General features: G+C 33.4%; 2 protein-coding genes, 1 long non-coding RNA gene and 1 pseudogene across 11 annotated transcripts; 2 read left to right on the top strand and 2 right to left on the bottom strand.

Moving 5' to 3' along the window:
• Nucleotides 1-2,824: 2,824 nt before the first annotated feature.
• Nucleotides 2,825-7,187, bottom strand: LOC123207892 (COP9 signalosome complex subunit 7-like). Of its 6 annotated transcripts, none has more exons than XM_044625381.1 (9): nt 6,768-7,187; nt 6,575-6,650; nt 5,472-5,560; nt 4,906-4,995; nt 4,612-4,656; nt 4,456-4,526; nt 3,951-4,089; nt 3,418-3,523; nt 2,825-3,201 (listed from the first exon to the last, which is right to left on the bottom strand). In XM_044625381.1, the coding sequence occupies exons 1-8, from the start codon at nt 6,924-6,926 to the stop codon at nt 3,452-3,454; spliced, it is 741 nt and encodes a 246-aa protein (XP_044481316.1). In that variant the 5' UTR covers nt 6,927-7,187; the 3' UTR covers nt 2,825-3,201; nt 3,418-3,451. The 6 variants fall into 6 exon arrangements, with proteins under 6 accessions (XP_044481316.1, XP_044481315.1, XP_044481311.1 ...); XM_044625380.1 differs by having other exon boundaries at nt 2,825-3,195; XM_044625376.1 differs by having other exon boundaries at nt 3,418-3,506.
• Nucleotides 7,188-11,081: 3,894 nt separating this feature from the next.
• On the top strand, nt 11,082-15,269 carry LOC123207902. 4 transcript variants are annotated; one of them, XM_044625391.1, is made up of 8 exons: nt 11,083-11,296; nt 11,514-11,552; nt 12,083-12,220; nt 12,463-12,602; nt 12,681-12,784; nt 13,131-13,234; nt 14,126-14,491; nt 14,872-15,269. In XM_044625391.1, the coding sequence occupies exons 1-8, from the start codon at nt 11,093-11,095 to the stop codon at nt 14,890-14,892; spliced, it is 1,116 nt and encodes a 371-aa protein (XP_044481326.1). In that variant the 5' UTR covers nt 11,083-11,092; the 3' UTR covers nt 14,893-15,269. The 4 variants fall into 4 exon arrangements, with proteins under 4 accessions (XP_044481327.1, XP_044481326.1, XP_044481325.1 ...); XM_044625390.1 differs by lacking the exon at nt 14,872-15,269 and adding an exon at nt 14,599-14,870; XM_044625389.1 differs by lacking the exon at nt 14,872-15,269 and having other exon boundaries at nt 14,126-14,870.
• Nucleotides 15,270-16,309: 1,040 nt separating this feature from the next.
• Nucleotides 16,310-17,312, bottom strand: LOC123207897. Its single transcript, XR_006500545.1, has 2 exons — nt 16,706-17,312; nt 16,310-16,622 (listed from the first exon to the last, which is right to left on the bottom strand). It is a non-coding gene; the product is annotated as an uncharacterized LOC123207897 (long non-coding RNA).
• A 3,491-nt stretch (nt 17,313-20,803) lies between these two features.
• Nucleotides 20,804-22,421, top strand: LOC123207896 (annotated as a pseudogene).
• The last annotated feature ends 2,943 nt before the right edge of the window (nt 22,422-25,364 follow it).

Genomic DNA, 25,364 nt, shown 5'->3' with positions numbered 1-25,364 from the left:
AAAATGGGGTCCGTATTGATGAAACTTTATTTAAGCAAATGGTAGGATGTCTCATGTACTTAACAGCTACAAGGCCAGATTTGATATTTGCAGTAAGCTTGATTAGCAGGTACATGGCCAAACCATCTGAATTGCATTTAATGGTAGCTAAGAGGATACTGAGGTACTTGAAAGGAACTATTGAACTTGGAATTTTTTACAAGAAGGGAGGGTGTGAAGGTCTGGTTGGATATGTAGATAGTGACTATGCAGGAGATATAGAAGACAGAAAAAGTACATCAGGCTATGTTTTCATGCTAGGATCTGGAGCTGTTGCCTGGTCTTCAAGAAAGCAACCTATAGTCACGCTCTCAACCACGGAAGCAGAGTTTGTGGCCGCGGCTGCTTGTGCTAGTCAAGCTGTTTGGATGAAGAGAATAATTGAGAAGCTGAGTCTAGAGGAAAGTAAGTGTACAGCAATTTTTTGTGATAACAGCTCCGCCATTAAGTTGTCAAAAAATCCTGTGTTACATGGTCGAAGCAAGCACATTGATGTGCGTTTTCACTTTCTTCGTGATCTTGCACGAGAAGGAACAATTGAATTAGTTTATTGTGCAACACAAGATCAGCTAGCAGATATGATGACAAAGCCCCTCACAGTGGATGCATTACAGAAGTTTCGAAGTCAGTTGGGAGTTTGTCAAGTTCCTGAATTAAACTAGTTGCTAGTTTAAGGGAGGGAATGAAGAGAAAGTTTAGGAATTTAGTTAAGGCTTTCTGTTTGAATAAGTCCTATTCATTAGGATATTTGTTATTTGTGTTCTCATTGCTGCACTTATCACGTTGAGTAGTTGAAAACGTGAGCAAGTTTTTCTCATTCTGTTAAGATTGTAAAAGGCTATTTATGCCTAAGTTTGTTAAATAAAAAGTGAGTTATCTCCAAAGTTGCTGAGTACTTTCACTTTGGAACTGCATTCCTTACAATTGCAATGAGGAAACTGAAGAAAAATGTCTCCTCGTCATATAAGATTATAATAATAATAATAATATAAGCCTCAATTTTGACATAAAATTGTTTATACGAAAGCCGATAAAATATGTATTTATTATTTTGGGAATCTTGGAACGTGTTAATGTCTGCAACAACTCCCACTACATTCAAAGATATAAAATTGGAAGAAGAATAATGGAAAACGAGCATGTGAACAATATGCTTTTGACTTGAATAAGACAATGAAATTTCATCGAGTTCATTTAAAAGTTAAAAGCTATATAAACAATCATCCTACGGTGACTTTTTCATCAAGGAAGAAAATAAGTCGAGTTGGGAAGAATCTCAGGATCAGATTTGGCCGTTCTGGAATCAATTCGCTAGTTTCTTCTTTCTGATGATTTCGAATCTACAATGACGTTTTCTGCGTGTAACGGCAAACAAGTACTGGAGTGACGGGCCAGTGAGGAGAAGGCCGTGGGGAAAGTTTGCTGCAGAAATTAGGGATCCTGATAAGAATGGGGCTACACTTTTGGCTTGGGGAGTACGAAAATCCTGAGGACGCAGCGCTGGCTTATGACCGAGCTGCTGTTAAAATGCGCGGCTCCAAAGCTAAGCTTAATTTTCCGCATCTCGTTGGCGTCGATGAGTACGATACGAGCCGGTTAGGGTTAACCATAAGCGCCGGTCACCAGAGCCTTCTTTTTCATTATCCTCATTGGACGATAGCTCTTTGAGCAGAGAAGATGATGGATCAATCCAAACCGTTAAAATTAAAAAGGGTTTATCTAGAGCATAGTTTTGTGATGTATTTTTTACGTGGGAGAAAGCAGCCCAGCCCCTGCTGTATTTGCTGGGGCTTAATAGAAACTCAAGTTATATGAAATTTAATAAAATAATAATTTGGATATAGGACTCCTATATTTATTATATTGTATAATTCATATATTGAATGATGTTACGTATAAGGTGGTTTTCCACTAAATGGGAAAATAATAAATATAATGATAGATAATTGAATATGAACACATTTAAACAAGGTAGGCTAAAAATCTTAAGAGTACTAACTTTGGAGGACGCATTCATTGTCTTGTAAGAAAATTTGTCTATACAAGAAAGCTCTCCCCCTTTACCACAAGAGATATATTTTTTCTATCTTTCAAAAAACTTATATACATCACTTCATTTGTTTTGTATTCTGTTAAAAAGAGCATCATCTTTCTTCCCATTTTTTCTTGCTAATTATTAAAATTTATAACAAATGATACCAATTATAGCTGAACTATAAGATATATATCATTTTTAACTTTATAATAATAATAACTGTAATTTAGATTTATTTAGAATAAAATACCGTCAAATCCTCACTCAGAAAAACTACACATGTTGTGCACACAATATTTGTAATTTATAAGCATTACAAGGGGGAAATAATTAGAGAAAAATTTTGATCCAAATCAATCTGAATCTAAAATCACATTAAGCTCAAATCGAATCTAAAATACTCAATTTTAATTTGAGTTCAAGTTTTTTCAAACTAATGTACAATATCTTCAAAATGTTGTTAACAATATAAACCATATCATTAGAGGTATAAACCATGATAGTAACAGATTAACAATGTCATTAAATAAACACACGGACAGATCAAACTGAAGTTCTAAACCAAGATAAATTTGTTTGAACCAAGTTATAGATTTAAACCGAACCAGCCAAACCAGATCTATCCCTAAAATTTTAGTAATTCTTGCAGTCTGTTTAGACTTAAAGGGGAAAGAAAAAAGTGCCCAGTATTACCACCAAAATGTACCATGCAACCTCCCCATTTGCAAAACGTTATTAATTCTTCCAAGATTGGAACAATAAAAAGCAGGAAGCATATGATATATTATAACCACAGCCGTTTTCATCAGAAAAAAGTAGCAATGAAGTGCAACAACAAGGCGGAATGAAATAAATTACAAAGTTGGGTATCTAAATCTAACTTTTCGCCGCACTGTCATATCTGGTCTTGCTCTCGCTAATTCAATATAAATAAGAATTTGGTTCAAGACAAGCTATCCATTTTCAGAGATCAACCTCAAGCAATAATGACAAATACAGTAGAAAAGAAGTATTCGTCCCAAAAGCAGAAATGTTGCCACGAGCAAAAATGTGGCAACTCACCTACTGCATCCAATGAGTCCACATTCTATCTTTTGCATCAAGACATTGGATGTCGCCTCCTGCATCTTTCAAGGTCATCAGTCAACAAGGGAACAAAGGCAAAAGTGATTAACTATACATACAAAATCAAAGGCTAGAATTCTCCCTACATGATGTAGTTTGCTTCCTACACATTTTTTTCATTACTTAATATGTAGTGTAATACATGTATAGAATTTGAGTTGGATGTCACGCAATAAACATAATTCTGAGAGTTACTTTCAATAGGCATATCATATTACCTCTTGGGTCGGCTTCGGTCTTCTTCATAATCCATCACTCCACCAGGTTCAGAGTAGATCTCCTCGTGCCCTCGGAAGTCAACGTCCGCCTGCTTACAGTGTGTAACTTCTGCCACAATGTAAGTAAGACACATCGACCAACATATCTCGGTATTTGAATGGTTCTAAGCCCAAACTTATGTATAAATTTGTAAAAAAATTAAGATAACTCCCTACCACCTCCCCTCCCAGAAACATGCATGCCCAAATCCACCAGTAGAGAATAAAGTAAAGCAGGTAAATTTGAAACAATTGTAATTGCTCCCTCCAACACTCAATTTCTGTAATGAGTTTTTCTCACCCTTTTGTTTTAGAATGACCCCATTTTGTCAGAAAATCTACAATTATAGGAAATTGGGTGCCCGAGACGGAGTGCTTAGTCAAATCAAAAAATTAAAAGAAAACTTCATCAATTAGACATTTTAAGCTATGCCTAGCCAACTTATATGCTTCATTTGTCCAATCTTTCTAATTTAAAACTGGATTCGACAGACCTTGTGCGAAAGCGACTTCTTCACTTCTTCCATCCTATCCTCAATATCCTTCTGGTGCTTCTTGTCTGACTCATTCATAGTATCTGCCCATTTTATCTTCTCTTGAATTGATACAAGCAGATTATCCGAGGTTGTCAACCTGGGTTTTCAGTTATACAAATAAGTTAGATATGAAAACCTGTCAGATTTTCACAAAGATGTTTACGCAATTGACCAGCCGATTTTACATCTTCAATATTAAATAAACAAAAATTCGCACTTGCCTATCCTTTGCCAAAGAATAAAAAAACATCATTCATGAAAGGAGAAGACGAAAGCTATGTAGTATGAGATTATTGCATCTTCTGAAAAGCTTATGCCTCAAGTTCATACATGGACCAGGAAGATTTGTAATTTAGTGCACAGCATTACGTTTTTTAGGTGCCACAAATAGTATTTCTTTAACACACAGTGGTCCTACCAAAAAATAAACTAATTTGATTAGTAGTTGACTTAGAAACAATACCAGTTAGATAGTGTTTGTATCATACTCCCAAGTTGTCCAGGCCTCAGATCCCTCCCAGCAGCAAATTGTACCTGCATTTTACAATCAGCATTACAGCAGTCGGCTTCTACACAAGATAATAAAGGAGTTACTGCCTATTTATAAGGAGCCTCATACCTCAAAACATCTTCGCAACTGATCCAGCTTTCCTCTAACTATGCCCTAATATTAGGAAAGAAACACACAGGTCAAAGCAAAGACCACCAAAAGGTGGCATTTGAAATTTCAGACACCATTTGAACATTTTTTAACTATAAAATGACTATTCTTCCATGTGTAAAATATTGAAATCAAATCCTTCAAGAACAGAGCATTGCCTGCTATTTTCTAGTTAAAAAGGGTGTTTTAAGCCATAATAAAAAAAATTGGTCACTAAATGGGGCGAAACTCTGAACCAAGCATGATACTTACAGCATACATGCACTCATTGATAAGAAAATCTTCAAGTTCACGTACATTTGAAACATCTAGCTCCTGCAATAGTTGATCATAGGGTAGGACCTGAAAAAGGCCTAGTAATTAAAATCTACGAAAAACAAACATATATCAGGGAAAGAGACACTGAATATAACCCACAGGATAAATGGTCACTCAGATGATCCCAAATAAAACATAAAAATTTGAAAAATAAAAATGCTCAATTATTGTTATTTTGATAGAACCTTATTGGAAATATTGTGATTCTACTTGTACATTAAGGTTAAGTCTGATCAGTCTAATATATTGATTAACATACGCATACACATAAAGATTAAAATAATAGCAGTAGACCGCAATCAAACAGTGGCCAATTGTCACTATATAAAATATCCATTTTGATGACAACTGTAGAGAAAAATGCTTTATTATAACCCACCTGTCTCGAACTTATTTTAAGTTTTCCTTCAGAAAGTTGAAGGAAACAGGTGAACATACAAATTAAACAGATAAATTAGCAAGTTCAACACATTAATAAAGATACTTCAATAAACAGTTACGTTATTTGTCTCAGCCAGTGTAAGCACAGTAAGCTGCTTCAACTTGAGGACTTGATCAGGAAGCAATTGTGGAAGATGACCAGCATTACCTGTAAATTGGGTATATTCAATAAACAAAACTACAAATCCAATGCACCAGAAAAACAATAATAGCAGCTAGTTGGCCCTGTTTAAACTCCAGTACAGATCAAAGAAGCACCTTGAAAGCCAACAATCATTACAGAAAGCACATTATTCATTCTTTTGCAACTTCCTATTAGCAAAGTTTGATATCACTTACTTGATCATAGTATCCTTGAAATATTTACCCACACATATCTTCTTTTCTAAGATATAAAAAAGAGCAACAAAAAGCAATAATAACAACCCACCAAGCAATTAAGTCATTCTTTACCAAACCCCAAACACTGTTTTCATCTAAATCAAAATGAGTTATAAGCACATCCAAGTCCCTGAAGCACTTCAATCAAAGCCTGAGACTCATACGCACTGTCTATTTAGACATAGATACCACACATATGGGAAACTTTTAAACAATGTTGACACGCCTCAACTAGAGTTAAACACTCTGCCAAGAACTCAAATAAAAAATTGCCAATACATACAACAAAAAACAACTAATTAAAGTTGAAAATTCAGAGTTATCAATAGAAATTTTAGAACACATTCCAATTTGCCAGAATTAAGATACATAAATGAGACAAGAAAATGGTTGCTTCATAAGTCATGTCTAGCTTTCATCAATCAAAACAGATGACACCCATTCCTAGATATAATAAAACTAATTTTATTCCCTTATAATTGCAAGGATGACCCATCACCTTGGCTTCACACAATTTCACAAAAATATGTATCCAACCCTAGATGTTTCCAAGAATTACTCCCATAAAACAAAAAATCAATTATACTAACATCCCATTAGCCATAAACTGATTCAAATCGGGTGCTAATCAAATAATCCTCCGGTAAGAATCAAGCAGATCATAATTGCAACAATAATATATCATAACACAAATGCATCAAATATAAAAATTTAAAAAAAAATAAATTAACGGCAAATAAAGAGGAAAATGAATTCCAAAAACAAAACTCAGTACACTTACTCTTGTAATCAGTCCATGTGCCATGCGCAAATAAGCGAAGTAAATCCAGGTATGCAGAGTTTTCAGTTCCTTCAAGCTGCACAAATTCTTTAGTCAAGACCATAAAACACACTACAACAAAATAAAATTTACAATTGTCAAACCCAAAAAAATTACAACTGATTGATTGAATTAAAGAAGACTTAGGTCAGACCTCGGCAACACTGGGAACAGCGAGAATCTCGGAGAAGGCAAAGAGCCAAGGCTGCGAAGTGGCTTCGATGATGACGGGGCCGAGAGCCGAGCCCTTCTGATTCGAAGCTTGTTTAACGAAGTGATAAATTAGCTCGGCTTGTCTTTGTTCGATGTCCATCTTGTTTACCCACACAAACAAGCAATCTTCAAAGAAATCAAAAGGAGTAATTTAGTTCATAAAAAGAAAGCTAGGGTTTGGAGATTGGATAGTGAAGTAAATGGCTCTTAGGGTTTCCAGAATTTATGAAGGCCCTTCAAATAGAGCAGCAGAAGAAGAATTGTAAGTTTTTGCTTTTCCGTGAGACAGATTTACACAGAAACCGAAGTTCCGTATCGACTGATTTGGCGATTCGATGAGCGTTATGTATTTTAGCCATAAATATTTTAAATTTTGCGATATATAATTAGAATTTTGTATATTTTGAAAATTAATATTTAGAAATTGTCAAAAAGGCCTCAATGGTTTATTCTTCTAATACTTTCTATTCTCAATCTCTAAAAATTATATTTTCTCTCCTTCCATGAGATTTTATTATTAAAATTTATCATAATAGCATCAAAAAGACAAAAATGTCCTTGTATCGTTTAATGCTATGCCTCCAAAACTTCCCTAAGTACATTTTCATCATATATTTATATTAATTTAAGAGTTGATAATGATTATAAAAAGATTTAAAACACTCCTTCATTTATGACAATTAATTTAATTTCAGCCGGTTTTAAAATAGTCATCGACGATAGATATAATTGTGCCTATATGAAAAATCACATCTATCAATATATTAAATTAAAGAAAAAATTACTGATATTTGATATTTCAAAATAATTGGAAGGTATTATGTTTAATGGAAGTAATTGATATTTAATAGTAGATATTTGGGGGTCATTGTAGGTGTTATATTTGATGAGGGTAAAGTTGAAATTTTATATGATTAAGGGTAAATTGATATTTAACACAAATTAGGCAAGTTGATATTTATGCTCTAAGGTTGTTTAAATTTTTTTGTTTTTACTATAGATCTTTCCTTCAATTTCTGGTTAGAGGTTCTGTCCCAAACTCTCACAATGAGCACCCTTTCTTAACTCCAACTCATTGACATGCAATAAGAGTTTTGTAAAGACTTTATCGTTTGAGGGATTTGTCCCCTTGAAGTATTTAAAATATTAAATTGTCTTCATATATTGATTTATTCCAAAATTTTTTTTTATCAAGTTGTTTTTCATTGAAATCTAATTTTAAATCTAAACATATGTGTCTTATATTAAACCAAATTTGATACAATTTATCATATTTATAAGTTATGTTATGTTAAAACCCATCAAAAGACAAGTGTTACAAATTATGTCGACTTACTTTAATGAATAATTCTAAAGACATCTTAAATTGTCTGTCGGGTCTTTGGCAGATTGATCGACAATACACATTATATATTATTGTTAAGTTTTTAAATATTTTATATTTTTCACTAGCCATGTTAGGCGATCCTACGGGCTTACTGGAAAGCTCCTAACACTAGGGATGACAATTTGGACCTGATTTTAGGGGTCCCGACCCTCCCTGACCCTAAAAGGAAGGGGATTCTCCGATAAAAACGAGAAAAGGGGCAAGGATGAGGACAAAAAAAATCCTCGTAATCGGGGACGGGGATACATGTGTACCCGCCCCGCCCCTCCTCTCCCCTCCCCATCCCCTAAACCTAATATATTAATATAATAATTTCTAAACTATTAAGTTTTAGAAATTTTTACATTATGATTTATTAAAACTAAAACTTTAATTTTACTAATTTTTGAATTATCAATTATTAGTTTTTACTAATTTCTAAACTATTAATCTAATATATTAAAAAAAACCCCAGAATCTCATTATCATAAAATACAAATGCACTAAATTAATTTTATTTCAACTTCAAAACTTAGTTAGTCAATCCACCAGGTTTTACACACAAAAAATAATAAATTATAAACTTGATAAAATCAATTGAAATGAATGAATAGTGTTAAATTTAATGTTATTATAAAATTACCCTAAATCACATACATAAAAAGCTACTAATGAAGAGATTGATTATTGCATATTGTTAGATTTTATGAAAACTTTATATTTGAACTAAAATAACAAATAATATTTTGTAGCTCTTGTAACAAGTGATATTTTGGGAAAATATGATTTATTTTATTTATTGAAATATATAAAAGAATTAAAATTTATATTTATGGGTATGGGGAGAGGATTTTTTCCCGCGGGAACGGGGCGGGAATAGGGAGGGGATTTTTCCCCACGGGGACGGGGCGGGGATGGGGAGGGGATTTTTCCCTGCGGGGGACAGGGAGAAGATTTTCCTTCGCGGGGAGGGGACGGAGATTATTTTTTATCCTTGTAACGGGGACGGGGATTGATATCCTCTACGGGGACGGGGACGGAGATTGATATCCCCTCCCCGCCCCTCCCCATTGCCATCCCTACCTAACACTATTCTATAGCTTGTGGGTCCTATCACATCTTGTGAGATAGCTAGTCACGCCAACGCTGGCCAAGATTTTTTAAGCAAGCCCCATTGAAATCTTTTAAATCATCAATTTTTATTCAGCGTCACCCAAAGTTTGTTAAAATTTTAAATAAATATCTATTAAATATTAAAAATTAATTAAAATTAATAAAATCAGTTAGTTTTAAAAATAAAATAATTATTTAACTAATAACATATTAAAAATAATAAAAAAAATTTTATTTATTTTAAGTTTATAAAATTAACAATTATTTTCTAAATTAAATATAACATTTTACATTTTTTTCTTTCTAGCCTTACATTTCTCTTTCTGGTGATATTCTCCACTGACGAGGTTGCTGGAGGGAGAAATTGAATCCTGGAGGAAAATATAAGATTTCAAAATTTTATCTTAAAAAAAAATTATTATTTTTTTAAACAAAAAAGAAATAGGTAAAGTTTTATTATTATTACTGATTAAATGATATTTTATTTTTAAAATTAATTAATTTTAATTACTTATCAATAAAAATTTAAATTTTTAATATTTAATAAATATTAGTTTAGAATTTTTATAAACCTTCAGTGGAATAAATCTTTCGGCCATTTATTTCTCGATGTACTCAAAATTTTTCGCTTAATTAGGTAGGTTTTTTTTTTTTTAATTAGAAAGTGATTGATGAAAAGCTAGAATTGAAATGATTAATCAAACTGTTCAAAATTTAGGAATAAAAACAACCTTACCACTATTTAAAATGTTGGGATAAGGACTATTTCTCACCTAATTTTTATCCCATTATCAAATCTATAGTCACGGTAAATTAAAAACTTTTTTTCTCATTCACAGGTAAACTTCTGTTAATTTTTTTTTGTTAAAGGGAGGGGTAAAATAGTTATTTTACTATTTAAATTAAAAAGTTATAAAGTTTATTACTTTTCACTTCTCTTAGGTTTTAAAAACTAATATTTCACTTTTACCTAAAGTTTTTAAACTTTAAAAAGTAACATTTCACCTCCAAACCTAGGGTTTCCATGTTTTTCAAAACACAATTACCTCCCATAACTTTCAAAAATAACAGTTTCACCCCTATTCTTCAACTTCATCTTCCGACGTCATCATCGATCTCCTCCTTCTCCTGATGTGACGACGATGGTGCGATGAATAGATCTTTATCTCCTCGTCGCATGATGAGACAAAGAGACAGATATCGCTTTGTCGCTCCACCCAGACGAAGGACAACGCCTAGTCGTCCTTCGTCTATTCTTCCAGATCTGGACGATGTTTAGTCGTCCAGATTTGGGTGACAAAAGGTCATCCTTCATCGTCTTTTATAGTCGGAGATGAGAGATTGGTGGAATGCGTCGGCTGTTAGTAATGGCCGAAAAAGCAAGCAAACCCTAGGGGTGAAATCTAAACTTTTCAAACTTTGAGAATGGGTTAAGGTGTTAGTTTTTAAAACCTGGAGGGGAAAATGTGAAATTTTAAAGTTTTGAGGTTTATAATTAAAATGACGATTTTACCCTTGTCTCTATCTGAAAATTTGGACGATAATTTGATAATAGGTGGGAAAAAGGGTTTTTATTTTATCATGGGTATAGGTTTGAGAATAGGGTAAAAAAAGGTGGGAAATAGTCGTTTTCCCCTTAAAATGTTTGATTATACGTTATAACCCATTGAGGGTGGGTTAAAATCTCAAAGACCCTATAATGGTTAAAATAGTAATTATTCAATAGAAAATCGTTAAAATTTATTTATTTATGAAAATAAACATATAAAAAAACGCTATAACGATGGATGTACAAATCTATCACCGACGAGCGAAGCCGCTTTGTTCTCTGTCACTCCGCCGCAAAAGAAATGGCAGAAGCAGAAGAGACGATGATGGAATTGGCAGCCGTACAAGCTGTATATGGAGAAGATTGCGTGATTCTTAATTCATATCCGCCTCATCTTCACCTTCATATCAAGCCTCGAACAGCTAATGTATCTTCTCAGCAGGTTCGTCTCTCTAATATTATATTTCGCATTTGGTAGCTGAAATCGTCGACGATAAATAAAATATGAGGAATCTAGATATTTTTTTTATGCTTTATTTATTTATTTATTTTTTGCTTTCGTTTCGAATTAAGTTTCCTTAGATTTTATCACCGATTGAGCTTCAAGATGTAAGTTGTTATGTTATTTTTGCATGATATTTTACTGTTTTTTCCTTTAGTTTGTGGAAGCAGTTATCGGCATACGAGCAGGCCCCAAGGTACTCATATTTCTTCACGTCGTTACACTTGTGTCCGTGTATCATTGGATTATTGAATCAGATAATAAAATGTGTATGATAACCTAGGTCAATTATAATCATATTTTTAGATAATTTATCCATTAGTTTTTACTGTTTGCCAAACAATCACAATTGGATTATGAGTTTATGATTATTCACAATCCAATAATCATAATTTTTACCAAACATACAAGATTTATTATCCCATAATCAATTATTCAATTAATCTTAATCAAATAATCATAAGCTGTGCTAAACGGACACTTAATCAACTTGAATGAAATAAGTTGATAGGTGTTTCAGCCGATGTTATTGTGGTCAAATAAAATTTTCATGTAGAACTCATGCAGTTAAGATGAGTTTTACTTTGTTGCCAAGGGACTGGATCAGTTATCAAGCACTTGTTTACTGTAAATATTTATTTCTGAATTATAGTTGTTATAAATTAGCTGGTTCCTGTTACAATTTTATCAGTTTTATGTTAATTTTTTTAATATTTTCCATGGTAGTATCCCGACGAAGCACCTTCTATTGATCTGATAGAATCCAAAGGTCTTGACCAACAAAGGCAGAAAGACTTGATAAGCAGTATACAAGACAAAGGATGTGAACTCTCCTCCGATTTGATGCTTGTTGCACTCTGTGAGGTAATTGCTGCTCTACTTATTGGGCGGTGAGTAGTTTGATGTTGTTTACCCTTGAATGTGGAAACTGAATTGGAAAGCAGAGAGAGAGTATAGACACAACATGGGATATTTTGTGTAGTTTTTTTAAGTGATTGTTATGTTGATGATTACAATTCTAACAGCTTTTCTATTTATAAGGTTTGGTGATACATCGTACATGGAGTTTTATATATTTATAACCATTCATTGTGATATTTCTCTAGGAATCGGTGGAGAAGCTTTCATCAATGAATCACCCTGATGGAAACTGTCCATTGTGTTTGTATCCTTTGGTCCCCAAAGATGAGAATGATGAAGTCTTGCCATTTATGAAGTTGATGTCTTGTTTCCATTGCTTTCATGGGTAGAGTTGCCATCTTTCAATTAGTTTATTTGATAGCAAGCAACATTTTTCGCTTCTAAATTTCATGTTTTATTGCAGTGAGTGCATTGTTCACTGGTGGAATTGGCTCCAAAAGGAGAAAGAAGACAATGCATCATGTGGAGACACCTTGCACCCTATAAGAGTCATGAGAAATGAAAGAGGTATTTTTGGAGCACAATTGACTGCATGAGTTAGCTTTCCATCTAATGTTAAGTAGAATGTACAGCAATGCTTGTAATTGGTTACCAATTCCATCTTCGCTTTTCTTGTTCATAAAAACTTCTGTTCCATTAAAAAATTAGGGTGGCTTTGTTTTTAGCTTTTGCATTTTGTCTTTGCATTCCCATGCTACTAGACATGGGTGTACACGCACATAAATTTCTTGCATTATATTTTCTTGATTAAAATATTCTTTTTTTCTTGAGGGGTAGATGACCTTGTTTATCTCAATTTTCTGTCATGGCAATACATCTTGTACATTAGTGGCATTTTTGTACATTTCTGCAGCATTGGAAGAAAACATAGGAAACTGTCCAGTTTGCCGTAAAGTTTTTCATGCCAAAGATCTTGAACATGTGCTTAATTTGGTTGGTAGTCAATCCTCACAACTGGTATGACTTCTGACTCATCAGTATCATAATTTTTATTATCGCATAGTAGTTTATGCTGTGCACTGAGCAGTACCAATGCTGTTCTTCATGATAAAACCGAGGTGGTAACAGTCTGTCTAACTAACATAGGAGAAAAAACAGCCTGGTAAATTATGATTTACTGATGTCATAAAGACAAGCTATTAGACCTTTTTCTTTTTCACCTGCAATGGGAAATGATGGGCAGACTTTGGAGGATAATGGTGTAACATGTTCTGGCTTGTGAGGTTACCTCTAGAACTTTTCCCATTTTGTTAAAGCAAAAAACAGAATGGGCTTCAAAACTTGCAATGTGATCTGTGTCTTTGTAATCTAAGATGGGTAAGATTTTCGTGAGGCTGAAGCCCCCTTAGAAATATTGTAGTAGTTTACAGGACAATTCGTTATGGTGGAATGGCAAGAAGTGCTTTTGTGCAGCTTTTAAGATTTTGCAGTCCCTCTGATGGCCTGAATTTTTTCATGACAGGAAAAAATAAAATTAATAATTCATATGAGCATAGAACCAAATAGAGTGTTCAGAGCTGACTTTGAATGGGTTTTGTGAGAATGCTTTGTTCAGCTAAATAAAATGTTGGCAGAACATGATATAATAGGCTTTGCCTTCTGGATAGGTGGATCAGTATTTTGATGCATTGACTGTAGGCAGAGCCAAGTGATATATTTGTATGTATGCATTGGTTTGGCCCTATCTGTGTTGGCCTTGTGAATGTATAATTTTACACTTCTATGCTCTTGATTCTCTAGACTAGGAATTTCTAACTTCAAATTTGTAAGCATGTTCAGTGTTTCATTGAAGTTGGTTTTATTATGTATGAAGCTAGTTGGTTGATTACTATATCTGTTGGATTTCAGAGAATTTCTGATGTTTCTGAAGTTGATGACAATGACAAGCTCCTTCAGTCTGATTCTGAGAACATGAGAAAACAGAAATTCGAGGCCATACAAAAATTGCAGCAAGAAAGAAATGGTCTAATTGAACCTAAAAAAGAACTAGTTGTTTTGCCTGGTATGTTTCTTTCACAACCAGCCCCATCGTACACTGCAACAACAACCAAAGAAACCACTGAGCAAGAACTAAGAGAGCCACCACTGCAAGAACCAGCAGAACTGCCTGCCCCTTTGGAAAGAAACCGTACGGGTGCCTCAAATAGGCCTGGTACTAGTAGGCAATGGAATTCAGGCATGAGGAAACCAAGAGCAAGTTATCCTAGAAAGCAGGTAAGACAGTGGGTTAGAAAAGATAATAGTACTACAGATTAATCATTTTACATTTTGATTTTAGTATTTTGGATATCAAATTATTAAAAATGAAAAAAACAATACAGAAAAATTATTTCAAACAGAACCAGAGAGAGAAAAAATAGGAAAGCAAATGTTTATGGCGTATTCTCAGCTTGAACTTGAAGTTATGAATACCAAAGTTTGAAACGCAAACAAAAGATTGAAGAGGAGAATGAGATGAACTAGGATGAATTGTCTAGGTTAGGTGGAAGGGGCTATTCTTTATGTGAACTTGTACGTTATTTTAAACTTTAAGCTTAATGTAGAGTTGTAACAGTATCATTTATGAGTTTTACTTTGTTTTTCCTTGTTTCCAGGTCCAATCTTTAAATACGTAAACTTGGTGGCATTAACAAAATTATTAGAAAACTAAAAGCGCATTAACATTATTTGTATACAGCATCGAGGATTTGAAGTAGAAGTCGGCAAGTGATTTGATTTTTGTACGTAATATATGAGGCCATTTTTGGCAGTTGGCTTGGAAGCCTGCCCAAGTAGTCCTAGTAGTCGACGTATGCGTGTACGCAAGACCAAATTTTTGAGTTTGATCCATATAAGTTTTAACTTGCCTAAAATAGAAACTACGACACAACTAGCAGCCCAAATCAATACAAGTTCAAACATAATCTTCTTGTACTCTACCATCGCGTACATTATTAAATACTTCCAACTCAAATAACCCCATAAGTGAAATTAGGGTTGAATTTTATTTGAATTATTTGTGCTCGAATAAAATAAATTGAGTCAAAGATTGAGATTTATAATGTTTTTATAAAACAAATTGAATTTAAATTTATTTTAATATTCAAGCCATTTGTGGAATTAGGTTTGGATTCAATTTAAATTGCTTGAGCTCAGATCGAAAAAATTGAGTTTAAATTAAGAATTGAACTCATTTTTATAAAATTAATCAAGTTTGAATTTAAATTCAAGTCAATTTAGATAAAATTCAAAATTAAATTATTTTTAGTTGAGTTTAAACTTCAATTTAATATTTTGGAATTAACTCTTTGGTTTTATATATATTCATTCTAGATTAAATCGAACCATATGTGAAATGCTCCCATCAAATCTTACAGATTTCAAGTGAACAAACCTAATTGTTTAAGATTTTGAATTATACAAACATCTCTATTGTCTCATGATGTAGTGACTTTTTTATCTTTATTAATTAGAATATGTAATCGTTTTCTAGTAACACAATTTCTTTAAAATATTACCATTTTCAGAAATTAGAGAACAAAATAATTATAATTATAACCAAAAATGTTGATAAATGAAAGTAATAAAGCTTCAACCCAACCGATCAACTTGTGAGTTGATTGACAAAACATGTTATGGATGAAAGTAATGCAAAAACCATGTGGCAGCGGTGATATTTTTAGAATTTAGCCTTGTATGGCAAATGTTGGAGACAACCCACAAAGGAAAACTTTTTTTTTTTTGAAGAGGAACTTTACTTGAGTCTAATTATCATTTTTGTGTTTAGTTAGAAATTACTTTTTTGACCTTACCATACTTGAAATGACCACATTAAGTAGGAGAAAATTCGAGTCTAATGATCTATCAATCAAAAGTTTGATTTTGATATATCTTTAATGAAGTGAATACAAATTAAGTTGAACTTATATACTTCTTAACTTGAGTTTGACTTGATATTTAAGTTTGAAGTTCAAAAGTTGAATTGAGTTTATGATTCCAATTTGTGATTTGAGTTAGCTACTTATTAACAAAACAATAGTGTTTACCAAATAATGAGTAAAATGATGTAATTTTGATAATTGTTTGAGATGACATAAATTGAGTTATGAGCCAAACTCGATCGAATCAAACATTTACTTGGCTTGTAAACTAGACCAAATCGAACTCTCTTTAATTTAAGTTCGGTTCAATTTAAAAAATGAGTCAACTATCTCAACTCAGGCTTGACCCAAATAAATTTTACCCAATTTGAATTGAACCAAACCAACTGTTAAAATCAACCCAACATTGTTTGGATCTAACCCTAATCTACAAAGATCAAGTTCCGAACCAATGCCTTCTTGCTTGGGTGCCCCCTCATTTTCCACTGAACCACAAAGAAAAACTTGATTAATCTCAAAGTTGTTGATTTCTAAATATAGCAAGAACAAAGTACCAGGAATATTGTACTATATTATAAAGTATGCGGCGATTAGGCCTCTTGGCTTTGACCTTCACATGATATGTTAATGGTGGTGATAAAAGAGATTTCGGAAAGTAGGGTTTTTGTTGGAGCCAAAGATGATCGCACATGATGCCTTCCGCCATTTGTAGTGGAATATTTGTGACGAAGATTGTAAAGTTGAACATTTGAAAGATCATTTGGTGGGATTGTAAGTTTTATAAATATGGTAACTCATGGGGTCCCTGTAATAAGATTTGAGCTCCCATTTTGCCATCATTGAAGCTCAAGCTGGAGATATTTGTTGATGATAAACGTGAGAAGAAGACTCATTTGAAGGCCACAACAAAGAGGAAGAGCAGAAGGCCCTGTTTTTCAATTAAGTTGTGTCAAATGGAATTTGCATGTGATTCATGCTTTTGTTACTAGCATCGATCTTGTATTTATATTTGTATGGCTTTGGCAGCCCTCTTAAGTCTTCTCATGAGAACAAATATCCTCTATATTTTCTAATATGAAAACATTTAGCCATTTCAAGCATCGAGATTGAATCATATTCATTTATGTTCCAAAATTTTAAATGACAAGAGCTTTTGTTAACATAAGATATTAATAAAGGAAAACTTCGTATCTTGTAAAGTTAGAAAGACTATTTTTCTAACTATCTTTTTACTTCATCGACGTATTTTTTATCTTTAAACTTCAAAAACAAATATATTTAATTTTTATTTATGTTTGAAATTCTTAAGTGGTGAGAGTCTCTGTTGACATGAGATATTAACGAGAAAAAAACTTAATATCTTATAAAAGTAGATTGATTATTTTTTGAATGTTTTCTAATTTCGATGACACATTTTCATCTTCAAACTTGGAAAACAAACATGTTTTCTTTTCTATTAGCTAAGTTAGTTAATTTCTAAAGTAGATACATTGAAAAGACAAAAATACTATATATTATTTTCTGTGTTTACTAAATCATAAAAAAAATAAAACTTTGCACTCAAAATTTTAGTAAATAATTTTTATACATAGTTTATATTAATTTTTTAATTAATAATTATAAAAGATATATATTTAAAAATTTAAAATAGTTATTGATAAATTGACTAGATTTGATTTTGGTTAAATCACACCTAAAATGGAATCTCACCAAGATGGTGTTATTCCAATTGAATCACAACATGATATCATACCAATTTCAATGGGATTCTAATAGAATCACATAAGGCAGTGGAAAATAGCAAAGGTCATGTCATGTGCAATTCCAACCGCAATTTCAGTTATAATTACCACATTACAAGATTAACTATGCTAAAATTTGCTTGGATGACGGTCATACACATAGCTTAAAAAATTAAACAAATTCTTACAGCGTAAGCTGGTCCACTTGCCCATTTTGTGTTTTAATGAACTCAACCGAGCCTACCCCTCCAGCGATGGACTGATTGTCGTTGTGTACTGTGGACAATCAGGGTCTTCGCCAAATAATTGACTCTCTTTATTTATTAAGTAATACTTTATTAGTAATACAAACAAATTGACTGGTCCAATAATTTTAAATTAAAAATTAAATTATTTAATTATAGGTATATTTTTTTTTCAATTATTTTATTATTTTTTGCCTATATAGTATTAAATTATTGCTCTTACATGACCTACATGTACATCAACACCAATAATTACAACCCCTTTAAAAGATTCTTCATTGAGAAAAAAACAAATAAACAATAAAAGAAGTGGGTCTTCTTCTAAGATTCATCTAGACTTAATTTGAAACTTATTATACTGAAGAAAGACAGCCTTGAGCAGTGGCGGAGGGAGGGGATCAGCTGGACCCCTTTGAAAATTTTTTAATGTAACATATATAATAATATATCAATAAAACCTCTAAATTTTTATATCGATTTTTCATTAATTTTCTTGTATCTTATTATCAATGTTGGCAATTGGATGCTTCCATCCTCTACCCTTTTCCTTATATATATATATATATATATATATATATATATATATATATATATTAATCTGAAGAGTGTCACTTTCTAGTGTGAAATCCTCCACTCTACAAACAAGTGCAATTTGCATGTATAATATAATTGGCAAATACACATTACACGCACCAAATATCTTCATCAAAACCAGGAAAGGCAGTGTGATAGACCTACACTCCTCCTCATTACAGCTGAAAGCAAAAAAGGTTTTGTACTTTCATTGCAACAATACACAAGGAATATTTTTATCCTAGGAAATAAATCTCATAATTATTTTTCGATTGTCATTCTCCCCAACACTGTATCTAGATATGCAATTAAATTATTGAAAGAAGACAAGTTTGCTATGCTAAATGAGGAGGATATCGTAAATTTTTTTGACAAAATAGTTGGTTATTTTGGCAAATTGTGAAATGTGAATTAACATTAATTAATTAAGTATATTATTTAATAAATTCTTAAAAATTTTTTTTTTAGATCAATGTATTCCAAAAGCATAAGGTCTTCCGGCGACCTTTTGAATTTATTTGGTTCATGTAAATAAATTAATCTTATCAAAACTAACTAAACACACAAGAAACCATTTGACAAAGTACTTTGAACCAGGTTAATTCTTTGTCAAGCAATTGAGAAGTTTTTCATAAAAAGGGAAATTAATTTCTATTTGAAATTTTCAACTTGGAATGGTTTCAAATCGATTAGTGGGCATTAGTGTAGTTGATTGAATTGACTAAAACATCAGATGGTTTCAAATTGGTTACGAAATATGAAAACACGTTACTCAAGTAAATGAAAATAGAATATTATATTTACCAAATGAAGGCAGCCATGGAAGGAAACTCAAAGAAAGGCAAGAAAACACATATACCAGGAAGGTTTATAGGTGGAAGATTTTCGAATGTGCACGAGGTACCACATGCATATTTGAAGCATGAGATTAACATGTAAAACTGTATTTCAATTTACAATATGTACTATATTTTTTTTTCATTTCTTCACGTAAACTCACAAGCAGGATTACATTATGATAAAGAGAATTTGTATTGGTACCTTGTTTGTCCCAACATGATTGATGGTTACCAACAAATTGATTGAACTCATAACTTACCACATACATGTACAATTTTAAAGTAATCAATCCAAGGGTGGATCCGATCCCAATTTGTTTGATTAAAATTCATAGCGCAATTTAAATAAATCGATCTCAAACTAGAGTTTTAACTCATTAAATTAGTTTATTTATCTATTCAATGATATTAAACATTTAATCAACAATATAATAATCATTTTAATAAATTGTTCACATTACACCTCCTTAAACAAGCAAGAATTAGACATTATAAATTCAACTCAAACCAAATTCACCCTAAATAATCAAGATTTTATAGTATTCTTACTATATTAAGTTTAATCAAATCACATCTCTTCGATAACATTTTTTCACCTTTTTTATTTTTTTCCTATGGATAACTTTTTAGTAATACTATACACTTACTCAGGTAAGCTTACATTAGCTATTATGAAATTGATCTAAACTCAAACTTACCCTTAGCTCGTCATATCAAATCTACCCAAATCATTCTATCTTTACAATATTATTACTATATTAATTAAGATCAAATCACATCTCTAATGCCACTTCAGGAAAGGAGAACCTAGATGACTGGACTTTGTTTATCAAGCTGAGACCTCGATAAAATAATACAGTATCTGAAAGTGAGATCTATTAATTTTTGGCTTGGGCAGAGTCAGTGATGGTATCCTGCTTGATTGAAAGTAAATAACGATTGGGTGTGACTTTTACCAGGCCCTACAGGTCACCAATTCCATATCTTCTCTTCAATTTCATGATCTTCTGAAATTTAAGGGACCCTATTATTTGGATTCTCCAGTTATAAACACTTCTCCCCAAGAGCAACAGTATTTTGTTCTTTCTTTACATTCTAAAGTACCTTTCTCCGTATACCCTTTTCTTTTTTCAACATAATATGATAATATCTTATTTTATTGCTGGCTAGCTTTTTTCATCAACTACCTTTTATCATTCCACGCTTTCTTTGTCTTCTCATTGTATCTTTTTTTTTCTCTTCATTAAATTCTCACTCAGCTTTTTGCACTTATAAAAAGGCTCCTCGAAAGCCCTCTAAACGCACTTCACTAGCTAGCTTGTATCTGCCTCACCAATAACCAGCCTTCTCTACTTTCTTCAATATTCTCTAGCTCTCATTCTTTCCCTTTTCACTCCTTAAAAATATCACGTAAAGCCTTAAGGCCTCTAACTGTGCAGTCTTTTAGAGCCATGAAAGCCGTAGGGCCATGCACACCGCCATCTGTAACTGCCTCAACGCTAACCCCAACAAAACACACAACATTTCGCTGCTGCACCCTCACCCAACCCGTAAAAAAGTCTATAGAGAACCAATCCATGAACAATTTGGAGCGCTTGCTTGACCCAATTGAATACAAGTCAAATACCTGCTGTTTTACGCCTAGAGCCGTCAGACTGGGTAAGAGATGGCAGGAGTATCAAGGCATCCAAAACTGGGACGGTCTCCTTGATCCGTTAGATGATAATTTGCGTGGCGAAATTCTTCGATATGGTGAGTTCGTCGAAGCTGCTTATAAGTCATTCGATTTTGAGCCCTCATCGCCTACATATGCAAAATGCCGCTTCCCAAAAAACACTTTACTTGATCGTTCAGGTCTACCCCAAACTGGTTACCGCGTAACCAAACATTTACGTGCAACGTCAGGTGTCAATCTGCCACGTTGGGTGGAGATGGCGCCTACTTGGATGTCAATTCAGTCCAGCTGGATTGGTTATGTGGCAGTCTGCCAGGACAAAGAAGAGATTTCACGGCTAGGAAGGCGCGACGTTGTGATTGCTTTTCGAGGTACTGCCACGTGTCTCGAATGGCTAGAGAATCTACGTGCTACACTTACTCGCCTCCCTGGTGAAGATGGTTCTGGTGCCATGGTAGAAAGAGGGTTCCTCAGCTTGTACACTTCTGGACTGCCATGGCACCAAGTTTACAAGAAATGGTTCGTGAAGAGATTAATCGTTTGCTCCAAATCTATCGCGACGAGCCTATTAGTTTAACCCTGACTGGCCACAGCCTTGGCGCTGCTCTGGCTACACTCGCTGCTTACGATATTAAAACCAACTTTAAAGGCGTGCCAATGGTGACTGTCATCTCCTTTGGGGGTCCAAGAGTAGGCAACAGGAGCTTCCGTCGACACCTGGAAAAACAAGGAACAAAAGTGCTACGTATTGTCAATTCAGATGATCTTATAACCAAAGTACCTGGTTTTGTTATTGATGAAGATGATGACATGTCAAAGAAAGGAGATGTCCAAATGGCTGGCTTACCTAGCTGGATACAAAAACGGGTTGAAGATACACAATGGGCTTATGCGGAGATTGGCAGAGCTGAGACTGAGTTCCAAGGACTCCCCCTACCTCAACAATGTAAATGTCGCCACATGTCACGAGCTGAAAACATACCTTCACTTGGTAAATGGATTTGTGAGCTCCACTTGTCCATTCAGAGCTACTGCTAGAAAGGTCCTCAGTAATCAACCAAGAGAAAAAGTTCAGATTTAGAGTATTAACCCAATAAAAATTCTAAAAAAATTAAAAAGAAAACGCGATTTCAGGCTGTAAATGATGTGATTTAGTTTTTCCTTAGAAAGAAACTGAAACTGAAATCAAACTGAGGGTCAGAATTTGATACCTTGTTGCCTGTACTATTTTGGTGATAGCTGTTGAATGTAAAAAGGTCTGAAGCTAATGCCCCTATGACAAAGGCGATCGTCGTTATTATTTTATTCACTCAACTCAATAATAAAAGTGGCCTGTACACCTGTATTATTTTTCGGGTTTTTTGCCATTTTGTAGCACCGACCTTCTGGATTGGACTTAACTGGCCTAGTCTATTGATAGATGCGGCTGGGTCCATTTTCGGCCTGCCCTAATTGCCAAACCAATCAACCGCCCTTCACACCCAATATTCTGAAAATACCAAAATGCCCTTCACTTAATAACTTTTGTTGCGAATTTCGAATCTTCTACAAGTGATTTAAAACATATTTTTGTACCGGGTGGACTGGAGCGCACAAGAGCAGGGCTACGTTGGTCGAACAATACATTTATTTTGGCTGATTCTTTTTTTTTTTTAATTTTTAATTATAATATAAGAATGAATTATATAATAAATAGATATTGTCCAATGTACCCTCAAGAAATTACGGTTATTAGGTCCTGAAACTGTAGTGTATCTCCAGCATACAAGCCTTTACCTCCTCAAGATAGCTAGAAAGAAGATGACGTGAGTATAAATTAAATAGTGGTGTGAATATTTTCTGGCGAATAATTGTACTTGGTTGACAAACAGTGGCAGTTAGATAGCTAAAAACTTGTGGGCAACAAGTGAATGCATGCGACAAAACCTTATTCCATAACTCTTTGACAAAATCAACCCCACCCATGAAAACAATCCCAGTGCAAGTGGCAGTCCGCCCACCAGCATATACGTGGCAATTTTGTAGTAACATATCTGACCCTTATTATTTAATGTATTATAAATAAATCACGAGTCCCACGAAAGGGCGAATTCAAATAATTAAAGTTTTAGTTTGTTTGATTCAATTCAAATTTTGTTTGAATATTCTCCTGATAATATATCTGTAATCAACTCTTGTTTAATTGAATTCAATTTAAATTTAATATATTACATTTAAATCAAATTGAACCAATCTATATTTAGACTTTGACTAAGCTCAAATCCTCAGCAATGGTCGGAAAGGCATTTATGATATAAGCAGTTCGGTGTACAATAAATGACTAATACAAACGCATCTCAGTCAAATTTCACAACAATCAAAATATAATGTGCAGCAAGTCAAGCCCTTTGAAATTATAAGTAGAACAAAATTATCATCAGATTTCTTGCGAAAACTTTGTTAACATTATCTAATAATTCATTGATACGTCGGCAGTCAAATTTTGTGGGATTGGGACATCATAATATTTAGGGGGGGTGCGGCGGTCGTAGGGGTGTGTTGGGGTGGTTTGCAGAAATCGACTAGATTAGGTGAACTTAATTTTTGACTTGTGCAAGTTTTGGAGAAAGGACATTACTTAGAGTCTACAAACCTGGATTTTTGGACCATGAGTAAAACCCTGTAACCAAAAGCATCTATCGGCATGATGAACCGATGGGAGTGGCACTTTGATATAAATCATAAAAGAATTATACTTAAAAAATTGTCATTTCTAATCATTAACCTTATGATGATATTATATATCAACTGAACAAATTTGATTTTAAATTTAAACAAAATATTATATCTTCGATCTGAATTCAAACCGATCCTAAATTTAATTTGGTTAAGACGGGATAAAGTCTAAGTTTACAAAGAGAAAGTTATATTATAATATGTTATACAGACGGTGTTACAGAAAAACTTCACTATTTCAACCTCATTGTTGATGAAAATTAAATGAGAAGCCTTTCCAACCACGCATCCAACAGATTCGGGACACAAATTACGCTTATTCACAAATTCGAATCTTGAATTCGCCATTAATTACAAATTGGGTGAACTTATTATTATTATTAATTTGTGTAAGCAAATTGCACCACGTATTATGACCCAGCATGCATGTCCATGCTTCTGACAACGACAGTAAGACAAAGCACATCTATCAAAGTTTATCTCTATTAGACGTCGTTTAAGAAAATGTAGGAATGTTAGTTGGGATAACCATACAACAGTTCACTTTTAGTCGCGAATCAAGAGATATTTTTTTATTTTAGTTACGAAAGAGAGAATAAATTTACATCGACCTAAAATCCCGTGCTCCTGACGGTTGTAAAAATTTTGACATCAACCTATACAAAGCTCTAAAGATGAATAGAATAAATAGGAGTTATGGGAGCCTTACCTTGTCTGGTCCAGAGAGCAGGCGAATGAATAGCCAATACTATCTCCATCCACTCCAAGTCAAATTGCTTCCTACAAGAAAGCAACAAAAATTTGCGGCTTCAAAAATATCGACTAAATAATCTCTGAATTTTCACGATCACTACCAAACTTGGACAATGAAAGTTGGAGTTTTATGAGGTTAAAGTCAACAAGAAAATCTTATAGTTGACAACAGAACATGATTATAAGCAGCTCAGAAGAAAACGACATTAAAAATTATAGTTAATAATATCAAGCCTCTATATGCTGTTTCTATTTGGCTGGAGATAAAAGCACCACAGCATACTGTACCCTTGCAAGGAAACGTAGCTGGAAATCTAAAAGAAAAGTTCAAAGAAAATATTTCAATGTATTAATGTTGAACTGAAAATCTGTTCCTGTCGAGGTGGTGCATGCGCACCTGTAACCTAGCAAACAGTTAGTTTTACAAGGTTGATATGCGAGGAAGTGTGTGTTTCAATATCCTAAAAGAAGAATCAATCGGCAATCACAATTATATGGGTGATTTAATAGAGGTGCAACTCAAAGAGAAGGCCCCCTAGCTAGCCGCAATTACTCAATCAAAGAGGGTGGTACAATTATTAAAAGAGGTAGGCTAATTAATTATTGGAATATGTACTGTAGCTGTCACAAGCTTCTTGTTTGTTTCCACGATGTAACATTACCAGAAAGGCAAGGTTACAATTCC

This window comes from Mangifera indica, unplaced genomic scaffold, assembly GCF_011075055.1.
Source record: "Mangifera indica cultivar Alphonso unplaced genomic scaffold, CATAS_Mindica_2.1 Un_0115, whole genome shotgun sequence".
Classification (NCBI taxonomy): domain Eukaryota; kingdom Viridiplantae; phylum Streptophyta; class Magnoliopsida; order Sapindales; family Anacardiaceae; genus Mangifera; species Mangifera indica.
Note: the sequence above shows the minus strand (reverse complement) of the source record. Positions and strands in the feature narration are given on the sequence as shown.